Consider the following 22086-nt stretch of genomic DNA (forward strand, 5'->3'; position numbering starts at 1 on the left):
TCTCCAAACAGCTTTTATCCTTTCCAACAAAAAGGAAAAAAGACGTGGTGGCAGTGAAACAGACTGTCTTCCTCCACTCCCACCCACTCCCAGGGTAAAACCAAAGTACACTGGCACTTCCCTCTTAGATACGCATTGACCATCACCTTTACACACTTTCAGTGTGTGCCTACAGTGTACTGGGATCAACAAGAGAGGAGAAAAAGTTAATTAAACTTCTGGTGTTTTTATACACCCACAGACTGGAGGCAGTGCTAGGGCAAAGCAGGCACTGATTTCCCTGCCTCTGCACATCACAAACAGGATTTTCACACTCACGAGCAGGAATAGTTTTGTATTTTTGTTCACTTGTGGGTTTCTTTTGGTTGGTTTGTTTATTATGTATTATTTTTTAAGAATCACTTGACAAGCTACCCAATGGACAAGTCTGGGAAATGCTCCTGGTGGGCCTCAATGACGCTTCAAGGCAGTGCAGACTCCTTCCAGAGGATCATGAGGGGTATGGCTTAGTGGGCATGGTGGTGATGGGGTGATGGTTGGATCTCACGATCTTAGTGGTCTTTTCCAATATTAATGATTCAAAGATCGTATGATTAAGTGCAATTGTACCTGGCTGGACGGCACTCACCAAGCCCCCCTTCCTCCCTTCTCCATGCAGCACAGAGCTGATGTTGTATCTGAGACCCCCAAACAAGAGCCAGCTCATTTCAACATAACCAAAGAAACAAGTTACAACAAGACTTTCATTCTGATATTGTCTACATTTCACTCCTTTGCGCTAATCTGCTAATCCTATAATACTGACTTTCCAAGAATGGAGATTATGCTAATCAGGCTTTACACATGATCCTATATTTACTTTTGCACTGACAAGAGGAACATGTCACCAGTGAGCTGCTACTGCATTTTCTCTGGATTAGGAGTCAAGCATCAGCGCTGTCCAAACCTACAGCCACTGAAATGCTCCTCTAGCAAGCAAACCAATGTATTAAGGATCATTATTTCACTGCAGCTGAAAGGGTAACCACAATACCCTGCTGGGAGTTTCTAGAAGGCAAAAACCTTTATTTCTCCACCCAGTAACACTTCTGCCATGCTCACACTTGGTGTGGTAGTTCAAAGGTCTTCCATTTTTCCAAAATCAAACACAGGACTCAGAGCTGAAAAATGATGTTCATGTCTTCAAGAGGCAACAAAACAAAAGAGTAAATTCTAGAAGTACTAAACTTATGGACTGGAACAAAATCCCACAAAACCCACAGAAGTGAAATATCATGAGAATACCAGAAAACAGTAGAAACGCACATCTAAAATGTGAAACTGGAAGAATCTTGTTTTATTTTACATTAATTAACAATTTTATGCAACCAATTGTGCTATGTTTTTCAGAATATCTTTCATAGTTAATGGGAGACCTCCACCTTTGATTTTAAAACAGGGCTTCTGAGTCACCACATAAAACACATAGAGAAAGATTTAGGTTTGGTGGCTTAAAATCCATAGAAGACAGTATGCAAGTTCACATTACTCCTTGAGTTTCCACACATCAACACTATCAGGGACACAAGTGCTGCATGCTCCCAGCCCAGATGCCATCTCCCTGCCCAGCAGACATGTTAGCAGACCCATGGGGCAGCTGCCTGAGTTTGCAGCAACCTGCAGGAAAGGCAGGAACATGCATGTCCTGGGCCTTAGGGACTGCAACACGAGCTGTAAGTCACCAGGCACTTAGCAAGCAGCATTTCAAGTTCATGTGATCAGATTCCACACCACCCACGGATTCAACAGGAAGAAAAATAAACAAATAAACCCTGTAGACGTAGAAAGATATATATTTTTAAATTGTGTGGGCCTAATCTACTGCAGCTGAGGTATAAACTGTTGCATATTTAACTTCCCAAAAAAGACTAAAAAGAAAATTCAAAGCAATACAGATTTAAATTTCTAAAGCAAGGATCTGTGCAAGTGGTTTACCTTGTGTTGTTACAGATTTGCATTCCAGTTGTGCAGAGCAGGCTTTAGAACAGAAGTGCAATAGATCTCTGCATCATACTCACGTGGCCATCCTGGGGCAAGTCCATGTCACCTCCCTCCAGCTATAGAGGGACATATTTCACCCACGGGCGCACTTTTGCAGATTAGCACAATCCAATCCCCCGAAAGAACCCAGAAGTACACAACAAATACAAGATCTCAGAGTGCCCAGGGGAGAAACAGCCAACGCAGAAGAGCTATTTCTAGGCTCCACACAGCCCCAAGCCAGGACAGCTTTTTGCTGTACCTTGTCCCACTGAATTTAATCTGTTCATCATTAGGAAAACAGCCAGTTCCAAATAACTTTGCACCCCCTGCATAGCAAGCTTCAGTTTTTGTGACTCGGTGGATTCAGAAATAAAGACAAAATTAAAATACTAAGCTGCTTGACAGAAGGAAGAAAACAGTACATGCTACTTCATAATGTATCTCTTCTCAGTTGCCCTCCCTGCACAGAGGGAGCTCTGTATGGTGAGGAACTCCTTCTGAAAATAAAAATTATTTCCAGCTCTTATCCTTTAACCATCCTGTGGCCGCAGCACACACACAGAGGTGCTGAATGTTTCTTCTAAAAAAACTACAAAACAAAAAATATTGGTATCTTTACTTTTTGTACTTGCCATTGCTAAATTTAGACCCATCGGCCTTATTACAGATTTTTATATAAATTCAGCTGCTTATCCCCTGTACAGTAGTTTTTTTGTAGTTTTGACCCATCTAAGGCTTAAGTATATTTTTGGGCCCCACTTTCTGCTGCCTGCCTGAGTAGAAGCAAATACTCAGGCATAGAGGATCTCAGAAGATACTGCAATACCTGAGAACAGAATAGCAAGCTCCAGACCTGCTGCTTCTCTGCACCACGTTATTGTTTCAGTTTACTCTGAAATGTGTACATCAGTGGAAGGATATTTGGTGACACAAGAGCATGAGTTATTATTCCTGGTGTTTGCAGGCCTTTGGGTAAGCTAATGATAAATTAAAAAGCACTTTATCAGTGTAGAGGTAAATTTGGCTCCATTTAGGTCCTGTCTGAAAGCCACTTTTGTAATAACCACAATGCTGCAGAGTACTGTTATACATAGATTTAAAGAAAGTTCTGACTTGCCTGTATGTTCTTCCCACTGCTCAGAAGAGGCAGTAGGCAGAGAAGCAAAGACTCACAGCACCACGGATTTATTTATGACAAACTGCAGACAGGCAGAGCAGCAGGCAACAGACAACAAAAAGCAAGGATAAAGTCCCTTCCACAAAATGGAAGTTATCCTCCCTCAAACAGGCATGCAGATCACTGAGTGAAAACAAATAGGAGAATTTCAGAAATCCAAATGATTCTTTTTTCCTCTCTACAAAGCTATTTTGATGGCCCAAATATGAGCCATTATGTTACCCTTTAGACAGATCTAATACACACATGGCAGACCTTGTAGCTGCTTCTACATCCTCTTTTTCCCCGAGAATCAAATAAAATTAGTCACAATCAAAATCCATTCAGTGCTGTTTATGTCTATGTGCACTGAAGTGCACCAAGATATTTTGGCACAAACATATTCTTTGGAATCACACTTCTTTTTCACTGCATCATTAAACACACTCCAGTACTTCAGGGAACTACTACATTACAATACACTCATAACCAATGTAGCTGGGTGCTCGGGGAAGCATCACTGACCAAAGTCCATTCATTTTATTTACTTGCAGATTTATTGTAAAACCTGGGATGCATTAAACAAACATGTCAACTAGATATGTGCAACACTAGATCTCAACACTCCTTGAGACAGGCCAAGTCAAAACTAAAAACCAAACCAAATCTAAGAAACTTGTGATAGATTTGCTTGCGCTACAGTAGCTTAATTAAACAATTGTAAAAATACATTGTTGGGTTTTTGGTTGGTTGGTTGGATTGGTTTTTTTTTGTTTGTCTGACTCTCCCATAGATGTTATAGATGCGCTTCAGGAAGTAGAGAATTGAGTACGTTGCAGTGTTTCAAGACATAACGGTGGGGAGAAGAAACATCAGACCCAAGAGATGTCCAAGGGACAAAAATCCACAACCCTGGCTGCTCAACAACCAGCTGCTCCCTGAAAAACAGGTACCTGTATGTTGGTGTCTGGAAAAGCTGTCTTCAATCACTTGTCAACAAATCTCTGGTGCGCATGCCTGGTAGTGTTGAAATGAATTGAATTCACTTCTTATTTTTACTTCTGTCCAATGTTATGCAATCTTTTTGCTACTGCAGTAATGAGTGCAGCTCCCTTCCCACTCCCATCTTCAGAGAGCATGAAAGTCACGTCACACCGAGGTGCCAGTTCCTTCACTGTTTCCTGCAGGACCCTAGAAAAACTGAAAAAAAAGGGAGAGAAGAATATTCCAGGAGTGCTTTTCTGATCCGAGACCTTTGCATTTATTTGCTGGTGAGGAACCATAACCTCAACCAACACTTTCCACTGGTTCTCCAGAGCATTCCTTTACCATTTGTTTTTCCTCCTGCACAAAACAGAGACAAGTTCCTATACTCTATCAGATTTTAATTTCTGTATTTCTATTTTAATTTTCTTCAGCAACGTATCAGACAGGTCTCTAGCCTTCAGAGGTTATGGATAAAGCACTTCTCATGCAACGGCTTGGGTCATAAGGGACCTTAAAGCCCATCCAGTTCCAACCCCTGACATGGGCTGGCTGTCCCCCAGTAGCTCAGGCTGCCCAGGGCCCCATCCATGGCACCATACACTTCCAGGGATGGGGCACCCACAGCTCTGGGCAGCAGTGCCAGTGCCTCACCACCCTCTGAGTGAAGAATTTCTTCTTAATATCTAACCTAAATCTCAGGTTTTTTAGTTAAAGCCATTCTCCTTTGACCTATTGTCATCTATCTGTGGAAGAGGTTGCTATCCCTCTTTTCTGTTTGTTTGTTTGTTTTCTGTACACCCCTTTCAGTACTGAGAGATCTCAATGAGGTCTCCCCAGAGCTGTCTCTTCTCCAGTCTGAACAAGCCTAGCTCCCTTAGCTCCCTTCACATGTCATGTGCTCCAGGCCTCTGGTCATCTTCATGGCTCTAAAAAGTCCACATCTTTTTTTATGCTGGTGCTCATGACCTGGATGCAGTACTCCATGTTGCCTCTTCTCACAACTCTAAAGTTATTACATCTATTTCAAAACCTTGTTCACAAAGACAGTCCCAGCTCTAAAAATTCAACACTGCTTTCCTTCTGGAATACCCAGATATTGTAGAAATCCCCTAAAACACTGAAAAATAAATACTAGAAAAGTTTCCTCTGTACCCCACAGAGAAAGAGCCTTCAGCCGGTAATTGGACTTTTCTCTCCAGTTTTCAATTCTTTGCCTAGGTGAAGGAAATGACAGGATACAGGGAAGCATGTTAGATCTTATCCTCTCTCATTTTTGACTACCTCAGAAGAAGGCTAGTAGAAATCGGTGCGTGTTCACAGTGGAAATGAGCAAACAGCAAAGGGATGGGCATCAAGGTACTCACTGTGGATGAAGCTTGTACAAAGTCCCGTCTACTCCAACGGTAATTTGCAAGTGCTCCACACCTCGGTTTTCTCTCTTCTTCTCTACAATGGCTGCCAGTCCTGCTCCACACAGCTGGGCAGCTCTCCTGGAAACAGCCCCACACACCTCTTTCACAATGATGCTGTCTTCACACGTGCTGTCGAGGCCGAGCTGCTGCAGAATCCGTCGGACTTGGAGGAGGGCGAGCCGGTCGCTGCGTAAAGGGAAACACAGGCAGCGTCGCAGTGTTATGGAAAGCTCTGGCAGGTACAAAAATTCTAAAGCCTTTCAGATGAGATTCTGTCATTATTCAAAGGAAATGGCACCACTGCTTCCAGTTCTCACATCCTCTGATTGTTTTAAAGCAGGTTTCAGTCCAGATCCCAAACTTGCTCATGGCCCGTTCTTTGTTATGTTCATCTGTATTTCCAGTTATTCACCTAGCTCCCAATATCATGAGGAAGCTGTGTCAGATCAGTCATTTGACCGTGTTGTTCTTTAATCTAATGGCCGAGACAATACCTTCGAAGTTTTTTCAGTAGTCAAAGTGTTTCAAGCATCCCTGAGGACTGCTGTAGTCATGCACAGATAAGTAGGTAAGCACATGTTCAGGGAGTATTTATGTAACACTGATTTTTGATTAATTATTTTTAAGTATTCAAGATCTACAAAAAAAGATTCCAGATGCAGCAGTGTTCAATGGCTAAGTACTTGAAGACAACATAGCTGTGTGGAAATTAAATGATGATTCATTATTTGGGTTAAGGCTGAGGGCTTGGGGGCAAAGGAGAGAACCATAACTGATTTCTTGAAGAAAAGGGCTCCACAGTTTCACAGAAGAATATTTTTCTACAGGCCCTGAAAGACCTTGAGAAATCATAGCAAGTAAATTAATTAACTTTACCTCTCAATCTGAGATAGGAATTTTGTTTCAAATATGCCTCTTTTCCTCAGTGATTCTGAAATCTGTCCTCTGAACAGCAGTCCTTGTTTGGTCAAGTCGATCAAAATTTGCCTCACTATTTCACCTAGATACATTCCACTGGTCATTTTTTCATATCTGTTAAAATATCAAAGAAGAAAAGTGCTTTTAAAGAGATTGGAGATTATTTAACAGGAGTGGTACGTACATATCTGATCAGCAAGATAAACTCAGGAAAGTAGTAAAACCTTCAAAAGCAATAGCCATTTTTCAACCACCAAATGAATCATTATTGAAGTTCCCTTTCAAATTATTTTCATTATCCTCATTTTGTAAAGCAGTCAGTGTCTCAAAGACTCACTCAATCTGGCTCTTAGCATCAGAATCATCACATTTACCTCTGTTTCCCTGCATTTAGCGAGCCTTCATCTACTTCTTTATCGTACTTTGTTCTGATGTTGTCAATGCAGCCATTATCACCAAATCCTCCCCATTCTGTATTAATGCACATTTTTCCTTCATTCCCTTCGACTATTTCTATGTTCTTCATGTCCTCCATGTAGCACACATTGCTACCTGTTCCTAGGAGAAAAGAAATGTCAAGAGTTCAGTCAGAAGAGTGAACTAGCACCTTAAATACAAGAAAGGTGATTACAGTGATCATCTTTAAAGTTCTTTTCTCCAGTCAAAGACCTCCCCAGGTCTTAGACAAGCAGGCATCAGCAGTAATGCTTCCCTAAGTGTGTGTGCTGTACAGTATTACAACAGAAATGTTACCGAGTGAAGTGGATCCAGCACAGAATATTCCCAGTGCAGAGGAACACAGATTCCCTGTTATAGGTCAGAAATGGCTTTGGCAGCCATTGGCAAGCACTGATCAGTCATTGCAGCCAGCTTGGTTGTAATACGCCACGAACCATTTGCTAAAACAAAGAGCCGTGACGTATTTACTGTTCTCATACTCTTTCACCATGCACTCAGTTACTGGGCTTCATCAGATCCTGAACCTGTTGAACTGCTGGTTTTATCTGCTGTCAGTGCTGTCTGCTCTGTGGAATACCATACAGATCTGCCAAGAATCCCAGGTGAATAGTAACACCATATATCAAACTCAAACAAAGGACGTTGTTTTACAAATTCTAAACAAGTATGTGAAGCCAAGCAGCTGCTTACAGTGGCAGTTTCAACATCACCGTACCTGCAATAAGGCCAATCTCACAATTTGGATCCTCATATCCACAAGTCATCATTGTCCCAACAGTGTCATTCACCACCGCTACAATGTCCAAGTCGAACTCCTGCAACACAAGTCACAGTCACCAGTGGAGTTGTGGAGAAAGAGGCATCAGGAATTAAATCAGTAAGTACATCAGGAAGCTCAGAAAAGAATAGCTCACATTTCTTCTTCTGATGGCCTCCCTAAGCATATCAACAACATCTTCCCCTTCACAATCAGTTGCCTTGAATCCTTTTGTCCATCCCACAAGCGTTCCCTGAAACAGAAGAGGGAGAAAACCATAAAATGAAGATAGAGAGAAGATCATATACCCTTTTTTGTTTGATCCTGAACTATCTTTTTTACATACCTCTTGTGTTCAAGAGGCGACTGGATGACGTGCTGCGTGATATGGTTTAGTGCTTGTGGTGGCAATGGTGATGAGGAGACGATTGGACTAGATGATCTTATAAATTGTTTCCAACCTTGTGATTCTATGATTCTATACTGCTATTTCCCTGGCCGGGCTATAGTGAGTGCCCAGTGCAGAGTGCACATCCACATATCTTTATGACTCAACTACAGATAGGATTGACTTCAGGTTTACACAGGCATTTATCAGCTCAGTGCCTTCTAACACACTTTTCTCCTTTGGAAAACATTCCCACCTCACCTCCTTCTGTGCACAAATTCATTGCATCATTTGTGGGGGAAAGAGTACAAAAAAAATTTATTTGCGATAAATAAACACGCAACTACCATTAACAAACGTCAACTGTTAATTTTAAGCTCATTCACTGAGTAACAGTTGTTATGACCATCGGTACTGCAGACAATGTTGCTTGTTTTCTTTTTGGACAGCAGCCTGGATCAATAGAAGCAGTTTTCAGGTTTTGTGAAGTAATGAGCCTTCCATTTGGTGTCTGGCTCTGCACTGTCTGTCCAAAAACAGGAAAAACAAACAAACAAGAGACAACAGGAGGAAAAACTGCTCTTTAAAACAGAACAAAAAATCTCCATTTCAGCTCACCATTACTGTTGTGGAGATTGTTTCTTCATGTTTTGCCAAGATCTAAATCCTGTGCTGCTGGTTTGGAAAGCGTATTGAGTGGTCTTCCAACAGACAACTCTACTGCTATAATGACAGCTGTGAGCTGACAACTGAGGCAGATTAGACTAATCTCAAGATTTAGAGACTATTACGAAAACCACCAGGACATGAAAACATTCAATAAAATAGTAGTCTCTCGTTTCCTAATGTGTGGTAAATATTTGAGTAGAAGTAGGCAGAAAAAGCTCTCTTCTTCCCTTTAGAAAATGAACTAAAATAATCAAGAATGAATTCTTTCTGAATTAGATTTTTTAATTGTAATTACTACTCTTACATCTGATCCAGGAAGATAAAGGTATGAGATCTGTCATAAAGCCATATGTGTCAGATTGATAAATCAAAGACAGAGAGATCCAACCATTCCAAGCTCTGAACAAGCAAATTCAGTTCTGCTCACTAAAAAGCTTGCCAAGTTGGAGGAAAACATTCAGAAGAAGAGTCTTTGCTGGCAATCTCCCAACCAACAAATCATCCTCCCACCCAAAATGACATCAGCTGCCATTTTACTCATTCTTTCTTGCAGTCCTTACCTTGTCAATGCTGGCTTGCCTGCACGGGAATGAGAAGGTGAAACCCAGAGGTAGGCGGGCGCCTTTAATCCCCATATACTCCAAGAAGTCTGCTATGCACTGGACTATATGGTCAAAGAGCTGGAAGGGCAGAAAAAACATGCCACATTTGCTCCCATGCACTGGGGCTCAGTTGGATCAATTAAGTGTTCTTTAGAAGTTACCTCTTCCCCTGTCCCTTGCATGATCTCCAAAGGAATGGCAAATATTTTATTATACATTCGTACTGATCTCCTTCTTCCACTTCTGATTTTGACGAGCAAAACCCTGAAATTTGTCCCACCAAGATCAAGGGCAAGGTATTTTCCATTCTCTGTAAGAGAAGAAAGATATTTCATTTTGGTGCTTCTTTTAGCATGTTTTCCAGTCAGAATGCTATACTCTGCCAGACATTTGCAAGAAACTTCACCCAGGTCAGTGACAGCACACTACTCCTCATGGCATTTATCCCATCTGTATGTTAGGCCAGGGGCTAATGGGCCAGCCAGGTAACACTGCAGGAAACATTGGTTTGCCAACAGAAATTGTGGCATTTGCCAGACAAGCAGCTTTCCTGCACCATCTCCAGGTGACCAGGTAATAACCTTACCTGTACCATCCGGTGTCCCACAGACATATGTGGGCAACATCTTCACTGTAGCCCTGTCTTGTGTCTCTCTCTTTAGCCCATACTCCAGCTCGGTCCTCATTTTGTTCTTTACATCTCTGAGGGTCTCCAGGGATAGCAGGAAAGGCGCAAGAACAGCATCGATTTGCTTTCGCTGAGCGGCCAGCCTGTATGCCACTGCTGTCACCATGGCAGCCCCCTTTGCACTGCCACTCTGAGAGAGGAGGAACCGAACGTCACAATTTGGGACCAGCCTTCTCACCACCTTGTGCAGGCGTTTAGGATATCTACAGGAATAAAGAACATTTCACACAAGGCTTGCTTTGCATTTGCTTCTAATGTATGTGCACATTCAACACTGCAAGCACTGAAGCGCTGCCAGAGGAGCACAGAGTCAAAAACAAGACAGACACAATACTTCTGGTTTCTTGCTGTTCTGCAGAAGCTGTGTGCTTACAGGAATGTGAAGATACCTCTAAACTAGTGTGAGTGCCTCAGGGGAAAAGCCAGGCAAGAATGGAGAGCCCACCATCAGAAAGCAGATAATAAGTCTTCAGAGTAGGAGAAATGTAAGCATAGGGGGAAAAAAAGAAGGAAACAATGAACAGCAAGTGTTGTGGATGCTCAGGAATCACTTGGAAAATCAATTGCTCTTACTCAGATGCCAGTCTGCCATGTCACATCGTTCCCTCTCCCCATCCCACCCCAATCTCTAAAGCTCTTCAAGCAGCCTTGCGATAATGAGATCCTCTACATTCCACCACATCTCATCCCAACCCTGCAGCAAAACAAGCTCTTCTGCAAAAGCCATATATATATGCAGGTGGAGACAGTGCAATATCAACACGGGTCCAGCAATTATCGAACCCTCTTTAGCTGCTTACTGGGGGTGGGTTTTATAGAGTCCTCCATCAATCCCAACAGTGGTTCGCAGCCGTAGCAGTTTTTTATTCTCTCTCAGTCGGGTCAGTATGGCTGCTAGGGCTGCAGCACAGAGATTGGCTGAGCGGAAGGACACGATGGTGCAGACACGCTGAACGGCAATGCAGTCGTCTTCAGAGGGAAACAGGTTCAGCTCTATGAGGATCTCTTTCGTGTTGCTCAGACCTTCCTTGTACCTAACCCAAAACAAAGGAAAGGATCACCTAATGCAAAGATACTAAGGCAGCACTTAAATCAGTATCTGCATGTTGGCTCAGACAAGTGAGAGAAGACCAAGGTACAACCTACTGAGCAGTGTCATAATTGGTTCCATAGATCAGTAGTGCCCTTTCCACACTATTCCCAGAAGCATCTGGGAGAGAGACCAGACTTTTAAGAGGCTATTCAGTTTTATGCAAGACATACAGAGAGGCTGGCCAGGTATGGAACAGGATAAATATTTAGTTCATAGAAGAAGAGCACAGCAGCTTCACTCAGTACAAGGGAAATTATTCCTGAAGTAACAGTGTAGATCAAGATTCAGTTTCCCATGCAGCCATCCATTAGATGACCTGGAGCATGCCTTGCCCATCCACAGCCCTAATATTTAAACATCTGAAAACTGCTGAAAAATCCCCCCACGCGCTCAGGTCTCCAAATAAGTTCTTTACACAGAGAACCTGTATTCTGTGATGGTTAACAATACATTTGCTACTGTGATATTTTGTTAATACCCAGTCCTCCATCACTTCTACTCACAGAAGAATCCATTTTTCTCTTAGGCAAAAGTAAAATCAAGTTGAACAGTTCACGATCAACTCCCAGCACTCCCTGATCATGAAACATTAATTATCACTGCTCTGCTTGTGGAAACTTAACAGCACCTCTGTTAAAGGGCATATCTCAGGCCCTTACTTTTCCATTGCAGACACATGTTTCATTTCAATCTTGCCCTTAGTAAGCAGAGCTGCTGATGCTTTTCCGTTGAAGAGCAGGCCTTCCTTTGTCATTTTAAGAAGAATGAGTCTTACAAGTTCTCCCAAATACAGGCTGCTGATCATCTTCTCAAACCTGGAATGGGAAGCAAGAAGGATTAGAAAACACCCACAAGCTCACCAAAGCCTCCACAACTTCAAGAATGTTCTTATGCAGGTTGATCTCATTTAAGCATCTGCATAGGGGACCAGAAGATAAGCTGTGGATGTGATGCCTTCCTGAGGTCCTGGGACCCAACTCCAGCTCAAGATAAGTAATCAAAAAGACTATTCAAAAACCAGAGCAACAACCTATTTTTCATGACACGTAAGTGACTGCAGCAGCAAACCTTCGGCCTGGGAGGCAGAGAGGTGTACCCACCTTCTCAGAAACCCACCCTTCCCTGAAGAGAAAGATCTGAATAGGAAAGGACCAAGGCCACATTTGTTAGGGTTTGCTCAGCTGCATTCCTGTTCCAATGAGACTCCTGGGAAATGCCAGAAATGCACTCAGAGAACTCAGATGGCCAAAGCAAATCAAATCAAGGGAATCACTTACAATTGTTTTCCAGGATTGAGAGATCCCAGATCGAGTTCCCGATCAAACTCTGTGCGGAGGTCATCCAAAGCACCATCATCTCCAAAAGCACCCCACTCTGTGTTAATGCACATTCTCCCTTCATCACCTTCCACCAAATCGATGTGCCTCATATCCTCCATGTAGCATGCATTGGTGCCAGTCCCTGTTTGTGTTAGAGCCAGTGTGGTTAAATTAGCTGTTTGCCTCAGGCTTTCTATTTTAAGCCCATATGTTTGCAAGTAAATCAATATATCGCCTTTGAAAGAAAATACAAACACATAACCCAGTGGCAAGGATGTTAATATCAAGCCACCTGTACTTGTTAAATATTCATTTATCAATGAGTGAAAGTGTGAGAAATTCATCTAAGGTTTGACTTGTTTAAAATCTTCTTTTCCCCTATCTCAAATGTACTTCCATGTGCCTTTAAAGAGTCACCATTTTGTGTGAAGTGGAAGGGTTATGGAAAGCCTAGCTGATCCTAATTACTAGACGTGAAATGAATTCAGCTTTCTCTGGACAGACAGACAGTAATTTTCTATGCAGTCAGCAGAAAAGTTTAGTATGCTGGTCACAACTGAACCCAGACAAAATGGGGACTGTGGTATTTGATGGCAATGTGATCAGCATAAAAACAGCTGCTTTATAAAGGGCAGCCGTGCTTGAAAATCAGCCGCTGTTTTTTTCCACTTCCTTCCTGCTCCTTCCGTTACTGGGACACTCCCTCCTACTCAAGATTCATTAGGATTAACCAAACAAGGAAAAAGACAGTGCATAGTGAGCACATAGTGAGAAAAAATTACCAATTATGAGTCCAATTTCACAGCGTGGGTCATCGTAACCACAGGTCATCATGGTTCCTACAGTGTCATTGACCATCGCCAGAACATCGACGTCTATGTCCTAACAGCAGGAGGATGAGCAATTAACAGAAAAAAACTTACAAAGCCTTTGTACTTGATTACTTTAGGAAAACTCTTCCCTTCAAAGAAACATTATTTCCTTTACAACATTATCCCTACAACGCTGTAAAGCAGAAGATATCTGAGGATTTTCAAGTGATGAGCCAGACAGGATCTTTGGTTGCATGACTTATTTTCATGTGATTCATCCCTTTTTACCAGAAGAGCAACATCTTTGGTTTGAGCCCTGTGATATTCTAACGCTGGTGTGGCTGTCCTTACACTCTGCATTGTAGCAGCTCGATCAGGCTCAAACAATGTCCCTCCTCAAGAGCAGACCCCAGCAAAGTGACAGATTGACAACTGACACCAGGCAAAACTGGCAGTAAAAGAAGACATAAATGTAACTACTCAATGCAAGGCTGTGCAGCAATGTCACACATGTGCAAAAAGCTTTTCCAACAGAGCTGTGCAGTTCCCTTTTCACACCAAGGTAACTTGATTAAGCATGATCAAAGTTATCTATTGCATAATATCTACTATATCTATATATATCATATATCTATAATATCTATTGCAAAATATCTATTGCAGAAATATCTGCAACATGGATGCCAACATAAGCAGGGGGCTAGACTTCACCCAGGAAGGCTCAGATCTTTTGTTCTTACTAAGTACAAGTCTGATGCAGAGAAAGAAGTGAACCAAAATTAGGGTTGTATTTTTGCCATGTGAGAAAACGGAAGACCTACTACAGAGATGCCAAGATACGATTTTTCTTAGATTATGATACCAATAGCATGGAGTATGAAAAACAAGACTTCCCAAAATATTAAACAGCATGCTATTTAAAGGAATACACTAGTTTAAAGGCAGATTTAATCAAGTTTTACTGCAGTCTTCAAAAATTACCATCAATCAATCCATCCCTCTGAGGCCGACAGCCAGATCTATTCAATGTACAGCCATGCTGAATGCTTGCTACTGGCTGCCCTTGGAGAATGTCCAACAATTTGCTGAACAACCCACAGACCAAGAGAAGATTGGCCACTCAGATTCAGACACAGAACTTGCCTTATGTTTCTGGAGGGCCTTGCGCAGAGAGCTCGCCACGTCTGTGCCCTGCACTCCTCGGGCCTTGAAGTGTTTCGTCCAGGAAAGAAGGACTCCCTGCAAAGTAAAACTTCAGTGACCCAAAAGTTCTAGCTTTGGTAAGCAAACCTGTGGGAAGACTACTATGTCTTTACACACATAAATATTTAGGCAAAAAGAAGTCATAGCGAAAGATCTCACCCTCAGCTGGGTGCATGTCAGCAACTAAACGGGCATAGAAATGAAGTCCCAGTCTTCTAAATGCACCTCCCTGTTCTTTGTTTAAAGCATGCATGGTTTTATCAGTGTTTGTAACACACTAACAGGATAAAGCACAAAGCATTTGTAGGACTGGAACCCAAAGCACAGATCCCAAAAAAGAGAAGAAAAACTATAATAAGAGGCTGCAAAGTATTTGTAACCAGCTCTTCCTTTCAAGCAGCTCTGCTACAGGTCTTTCCTAATTACTATCACTTGTAAAAAGTACTGAATGAGAAGTGATCAAAAAGGAAGGATGGACCCAAAAATACGTGATTTAAAGGCCAGCAGACTTCATACAAGCACATGGTTACTATGGAATATTAATTAAGCTAAATAATAAAGATTTTGTTGCCCTGAGATAATGGATAAGTCCTTGAATGGTAGTCAACTGTAATTAAATGGCTCATCCATGCCTTCTTCAGAGTGCTATGGATAGGCAATACCTCAAAAAGGCTACGAAGTAACACTTCCATGCAATAGCTTCTAAGGATTCTGCAACAAGATATGCTTGCCAATATCTTTTTTGCACCTTACCTCTTCCAGTTGGGTCTGTTTGCATGGAAAAGAGAACGTAAAGCCAAGAGGTAACTTCTTATGCTTCAGGTTTCTGGACTCCATGAAATCTGACAGACAGTCAGCAACATAACTGAAGAGCTGGGAGAGAAAGGAGAGAACAGAATCGGGCTTTGACTAGCAGACACTTCCTGGAGCATGGCTCTACCACCAAAGACCTTGCATGGCCTACCTCTGCTCCACTGCCCTGTATGACTTCCTTTGGTGTAGGGTAAAACTTGCTCTCCAGTTGGCTGCTCTGTTTCCCATCATTAAACACCTTCACCTCAAGGGCACGAAACTGGGAGCCACCCAGGTCAACAGCGAGGAAATCACCCTTCTCTGCAACACAAGTGGGCAGCCATCAGTGGTGATGGCTGGCAAGCAAGCCCCAGTGCAGCAAGAATCCCCCAGAAGGCAGCTCAGAGCTCCTGCCTCACCATGACCACAGGATCTCTCCCCTTTGAGTCAGGGACCACCACCAGGAAAGCTGCAATCCCGCAATGCCCCAATTCATTTGTTCTAGCAGCCTGGTTTGCCTACTCTGCTCTTGTCACAGCAGCACATTTTTAAGCTGGAGGAGGATGAACTTTGCAGAAAGAAAGGCCCAAGGACAGTTCCTACTCACTACTACAATAAAGCACTATCTATCCACCCCACATGAAAAGGAAAGGAAAATGCATGTCATAGCCCTGCATGATCTTTGTTCCATGGTCCAAGCACCTGACTAAAACTCATCAAACATGACCCAGAGAGGCAAGGAAGCAGGAAATTACATCTGTAATATCACAGCTACATATGATAGAGGTGACGAGACAAACTGGGTTACTCAGTAAACTATGACATTAGTCAGATCATTAATCTCTGAATCATTAATGATGCTCCACACAGGTCATTCCAGGTAGTAATACTGTGGGCAGTGAAAAATCTGCAAGTTCACTGCTATTGCAAATGGCATAATCCAGCCAAGTTGGAGGTGTTTGAACCTGCTGGAAGTTTTGTTTGGAAACATAATAACCAATAAGGAATTCAGCAAAGAAACAAAAATAGAAAAATCAATGTCATGCCTAAAATGGGTGTATCATGAACACATAGCCCAACATGACATCAAAGTATGTCCTTGGGTACAGAGGAAAGGCTACACAGGCCAAGAGACCACTGTCTAACGTTGGCCTTGAGGAACACAAAGTTTTGCAACAATGCTGACATGATACGTAATTTCCCAAGTCTCCTGACCTGAGGTGCTCCCTGCAACTTCCGGGTAGGATCAGTGTCATACGAGACCGTAGGACCCCATGGCCACAGAGGTAACAAGGACTCAGCTAACATTTAGTTTTCTTCAGTGAAGGCTGCTGTCAGAGGAAGGGCACTCAACTCCAACCAGGCACTTCCTGAGGAATTATGTCTAGACATCCCTAATTTCAAAGGACTGCCTTGAAACTTTGGGCTACCACCAATTGTTCCCTTTATGCCATAAAAGCTATTATTTCTCATTTAACTGTGAGAAGGTTAACTTCAGGAGGAATCAGTTCCTTTGGGAATGATGTACAGAGCAGCATTTCTTACATTTCTCTGCATCAACAGGTGTTATGCACTGCACCCTCACCTAAGCCTTACAAGAATTCAAAGACTTGGTTATACAGAAAAAAATACAAACCAAATTACGTTACTTAGGATAGAAAATTATCTGTCAGCGTGCACTGCTGGCACCAGCTGAGCCAGGAGCCTCAGAGCTACCTTGGGTGTGCATGTCTCCAAGCAGAACTGGCTTTTAGATCCTATAGCTGGGCAGTGACAAGAACCAGCAATGCTCACTTCCCCACACCTGCAGCACGCTGCACTGCAGGCTCCGGGCTGTAGAGGCTGCCCTTGCCACGTCCAGACACAGCTCCTGCTACTAGGCCTGCAGTAGGTACAGCCACATTTGCAGACCAAAGAGGCTGCTTCCTAAGATCTATAACTACGCCTTTCTCTCCAAAAAGCAGCACTTGGCCTAAATGCATCTGGTGTGAGGAAAAAACCCTGCCAACACCCAAAAGTCTCCTCAGCAGACATCTGCTTGCTGAGCATGAGTTAAGGCAGTCAACTAGGGGACCGGCTGCCCTGTGCTCTTGCTGCGCTGTCCTTGAGTACAAGCAACAACCCATCTTGTTCCCTAAACCAGCACTGCTGTGGGAGCAGGGGGAACTCACCTGAGCCATCAGGAAGCGAGCGCACTAATGAAGGCAGCATTTTGACTGTCGCTGTGGGGTTGGTGTCTCTGCCCAGGCCCTTCACCATCTCAGCCTGGAAGCGAGCCATCACGTCCAGCAGGACATCGTCAGAGAGACGCATGTGGTACAGGTACCTGTCAACCTGGCAGCAGGGAAGGCGTTACTTGGAAGGCACACAAACTGCTTGGTGTTCAGCAGCTGGCTGGCAGGGCTGCTGCTTTCATGAGCCTTACTGAGAGAAAGTAAGCCATCTTTTCTGATGGACCAAGAACTTCTGCCCCACGTACACCCAGAAGTCTCCCTACATCCCAACAGGCTGTTCTTACCCCATCTTTTCCTCCTGTTCACATAATGAACTAGAACTGCAAAGCTGGTGAGGATCTGACCCATCTGAGTCAGGTCCAGAAAATGCCGTCAGTGCCCAAGCGTGTCGGCTACAGTCTGAAAACATCTATTCAGCTACTGCTTCACTCCACAGACAATTAACTTTGCTGGCATGCCAGGCTGGAACTCAAAGCCTTTTTCTCACCCCAGTTCTGCCCTCTGTTCTCTGTGATGTTAGGATTACATCCAGAAAACAATTCTGGGTGCAGTAAACATACTTAAGAGTGCGTTACTCACAACATACGATCAAAATAAAGGCCAGATGAATTAGAGGGAAATAGAGGATCTTAGAAGTGGCACTGTTTAAACAAAGAAGGCAGGTTGTGGATAAACTGGCCTATCCTGAGTGGCCACCCATGTTAATGAGGCACAAACCAATTACCTGGTTACATATTCACAGACCTGTTTTAAATGGATGGTCAGCAGTGACCCATTTGAGAGTGTCAGCCCCCTGGAAATAATGCAGGCCTTACCCAACAGCAAGAGAAAGACAAACTACAAGATGCCATTGTCAAGAAGCAGCAATCGCCTTAAGACACAGCCATGCCTTGAAAGGACCATTATTTACATATTTCTCTGTAGCCCCAGTTTGGACACCACTGGACTACCTCTAGGGCTTTCCTGAGGCCCCACCATCCCAGCTCAGACACTAGCACTGCTTTCTTGGGCATACCGAAAGAAGGAAACACAATGACTCAAGGTATGCAGCAGCCATGCACTCTCACACAAGTCCACGTAACATTCTGAGATAATTCCTTGAGGAAATAAAACTAAAAAGCAATAAAAATGCCCACGTTTGTATTTGCAGACACCACATACAAGCTCTCTGCACCCCATGGAAATTGTGTTCTCTGCCCTGTTTACCTACAGCCATAGAAGGAGAAAATCCTCTCCAAGGAGCCAGATAAGGCGCAGCCTGCCTGCTCTCTAGCTTGATTTACAACCAGAACAAAGGCACACTACCATATCAGTGGTTTACAAATGCAGGAATGGCCAGGTCATGCAACACCAAAATTTGCTGCACCACCTCCCTTCCAGCACAAGTACAGTCCTTGTTTTTAAATGTCTTACCTCAACGTAGAATCAGTAGTGTTTTCATGGCAGAGAGGCTCTTGCTCTTGACACCAGAAGGCAAACAAGCCAGGGTCAGGTAGGGAGGGAGGCACTTCTCTTTAATTAGAGAGAAATCAGCTCTGCTCCATACTGCCTGCACTGAGCTTCCTTCCTAAGAAGCCTCTGCACAGCAGTACATTTTCTTGCCTTCAGGCAAAACTAGTTTGCACCTAGCAAAAAGATTTTATTTTTCTAAGAGCTTCACAGAATGTTTCTGCCCCTCTCTCCATTGTCCCCACTTCAGGAAAACCCTTCCTCAGCCACACACACTGAGTGTTTCTTGTAAGAGCCCATTCTACCCAAGCAGTGCACCACAGGGCCTCTCTGTTTCTTTGGAAAGACATAGGGAAAAAACACACTGTCCAGACAAGAGACCTTAGATCTGGTTTTCAGGGGCACAAGGGCCCCCTTCTGATCACATGGGGACAAAAGGGCTGTGGCCATCAGAGACATCTGACCTTCATGTGTAAGCACAGGCACAGTGAGGACACCCCAGTGCTGCTCACCCTGCCATGGAGGCAGCATGTCCTCCTGCCATGCACCTGCAGACAGCCCCACCTCCAGCTGGCCGTAAAACTAGAGGACAGGGCTGGGTGGTGACAGCCACAAAGCACTCTGTGTAGACGCCAGGAAAACAGAGCACCCCTGAGGACACAGCTAGAAACCACAGTGCCTCTAACTCAAACTTACAGGTCCCACGTGGTCTTATGATGGAGGGACAACAACCTGCTGCAGCCCAGCCATGAAAGCAAATGGGAAAAGCAACCACCAGGCAGTTCACTTTCAGTACTGACAGCTTCTGATCTGGTTCACTTTTAGCTTTCCCACTTCTAATTCCACCACCACTACTTGGAACTGCGTATTGAATCACAGAAGACCTGTTACAAAGCCCCCAGGAGATCTTCCTATCCTTCTTATCATGGGAGTGAATCAGGCACCTACTCAGATTTAAAAATCCCATCCTCCATACTACTCACAAAGCAACTTAAGGAAAGGTCCTTCCTGCCCTCTGTACTACACCACACCGTGCCGGGTCAAGTTTAAATATCACTTTTCTTTACTGAAGATCATTTGTTCCATTGCAATTTATAATTGTGCAGGGAAAAGCTCTAAGCAGACCTGTTTTCACAGTCATCAGATGTATCCAAATGCTTCTCATGCCATTTGCCTCCATAGCGGCAGTAGAAAAAGCCATAACCTAGCCTGCATTACACACTGCAGACCCTGCAGAGCATAACAGTTCTGAAAACAGGTTACTGCTCTAACTTACCTTTTTTACTTGATCCTCCTTTAGCTTTGCAAAATGGAAAGCTAGCAAGTGGACGGCGAACATTTTCTCAAGGCAGATGGAGGTGTCAGTAGTGACAGCTGCTGTTGAGTAATTCCAAAGCGACACGTCTTTATCCACTAAGCTGGAGCTAGAGAAACTTCAGCTGAGGCATTTCCCCCAAGGCGAAACAGTGGAGTTCCTGGGAAATTGAGTCCAGAAATAAATCCATCCAGCGTGATCGGTTCAATGATTAAACTTCTGTCTCTTTGTATCTCCCCCACCATCACCCCAAAGTCCCTCCCTCTCAGCTACGCGCTCCATTGTGCCCAAGCAGGCACCTGGAGATCTGCCAAGCTGAAGGGGAGAAAAATCAATTTTGTTACAGCCACACTTGGGAATGATAACCACTTTGCCACGCAGTTGCTACGCACCCAGCCTGCCCTGCTTACTTTGCTTCCTTCCCCTTGGCTGACAGCGGCACAGCACAAAGTGCTGCAGGGAATCTGGAAAGCTGAGAGAGGATGTTAGGTTTCTTGCCTCTGCTTGGCACTCCCACTTGCACTCTTCTGCATGAATTAACTCCTCTCTAGTCCCACACAGTGCACCCTTATCTCCAGCCCTTCTCGATTAAGCTCCAGCCACGGTAAGGAGGGAAGGCACGCAGCCCCCCACCCCCAGCTGAAACACCTCTTTCACAATTCCCAGCCCAGAAAGGTTTTGCACGGATTACCCTCCCTTCAGCCCTCCTCTGGAGGCAAAGTTTCAGGCCAATGCAGATCCTCGGTGTTGCAAAACCTGGGGAGAGAATAGACTTACCTGGCAGCCAGCAGAGTAGATATCAGGCTGTGGCACTCAGTGCAACAAGCACCTTTAACTGGCAAAGCACAGTTTGCTTGTGGCAAAACTGCTTCCTTGCGCTATCAGAGTTGAATCTGACACAGCCTTTAACCATTACTCTTCAGGTTTACCCTTAATACACAAGTGCTTCCAGTGTTTATCACTAATGAAAGATACAAAAAGAGCTGAGATATTGACCCAGGGAAAGGGGAAATAAAAGCATTGGCACGGAGCAATGGGAGGCTCACTCTAAACTGCTGCTACAGTCTGTGTGCTTCCCCCAGCAGGAGCGCTTACTTCACTGGCAGATAATCTAAAATAACCCACCTAAAATTCTGCAGAAAAATATCACAATCCCAAATTCCGTTGATAAATCAGAATGACAGTCTTGGGAAGGGATAAGTGGGAGCTGGAAAGGTGCAACGTGCTGAGCAATGGGAGAGATCACAGAAAGATACTGCTTCAGCTGCTGTAGGGAACCTGCTTTAGCAGGGGTTGGACTCAGTGATCTCTAGAGGTCCCTTCTGATCTCTACAGTTCTGTGATTCTGTAGTAGGCGAAGTCAAATATGGTTACACAGATCCACAACAGGGCAGAAGTGGCCAGTTAGCAGAAAAAGATCTTAGGCCATGCTGTGTCGTAGCCTAAGAAGGACCCAACAGTCTCATGCTACTGTAAACATAAATGTATATGTATGCATACGATTTAACTGAGCCGTATGAACACAGGAGAAAATCCACAGACATGCAATACTTCAGCTCTACCCAGCACTGGTCTCACAAAGACGACTCTACCCAGTTCTGGCAGCTTTAAGAACACACAGATCAGGAGATAAGCTCTGCTGAACATCAGAGCAGCCAAGGTTACAGTTGTTCAAGTCTCTCATCACAAGGAAAGACTTAAAGAGCTGAGGAAAGGTAGAGAACAGCCCCACAGAGACAAATTACACAAAAGCTCTGCTAGGAAAGGTTGAGGCCTTTTCTATTCCTTTTGCCTGGCTTGCATCAGGGATT

General features: G+C 43.8%; 1 protein-coding gene across 2 annotated transcripts; it reads right to left on the reverse strand.

The window, feature by feature from the left end:
* Positions 1-1308: 1308 nt before the first annotated feature.
* LOC122159878 (hexokinase HKDC1) lies at positions 1309-21137 on the reverse strand. 2 transcript variants are annotated; one of them, XM_042817854.1, is made up of 19 exons: positions 21053-21137; positions 20237-20435; positions 17449-17611; positions 15450-15598; positions 15239-15358; positions 14426-14521; positions 13253-13352; positions 12429-12612; positions 11811-11966; positions 10859-11092; positions 9957-10261; positions 9532-9680; positions 9329-9448; positions 7869-7964; positions 7670-7769; positions 6870-7053; positions 6454-6609; positions 5530-5763; positions 1309-4378 (listed from the first exon to the last, which is right to left on the reverse strand). In XM_042817854.1, the coding sequence occupies exons 2-19, from the start codon at positions 20297-20299 to the stop codon at positions 4234-4236; spliced, it is 2754 nt and encodes a 917-aa protein (XP_042673788.1). In that variant the 5' UTR covers positions 20300-20435; positions 21053-21137; the 3' UTR covers positions 1309-4233. The 2 variants fall into 2 exon arrangements, with proteins under 2 accessions (XP_042673788.1, XP_042673789.1); XM_042817855.1 differs by lacking the exons at positions 20237-20435; positions 21053-21137 and adding an exon at positions 18925-19136.
* Between the last annotated feature and the right edge of the window lie 949 nt (positions 21138-22086).

Source organism: Centrocercus urophasianus, unplaced genomic scaffold, assembly GCF_019232065.1.
Source record: "Centrocercus urophasianus isolate 14NV4802_14NV808 unplaced genomic scaffold, USGS_Curo_1.0 seq_17, whole genome shotgun sequence".
In the NCBI taxonomy this organism is placed as follows: domain Eukaryota; kingdom Metazoa; phylum Chordata; class Aves; order Galliformes; family Phasianidae; genus Centrocercus; species Centrocercus urophasianus.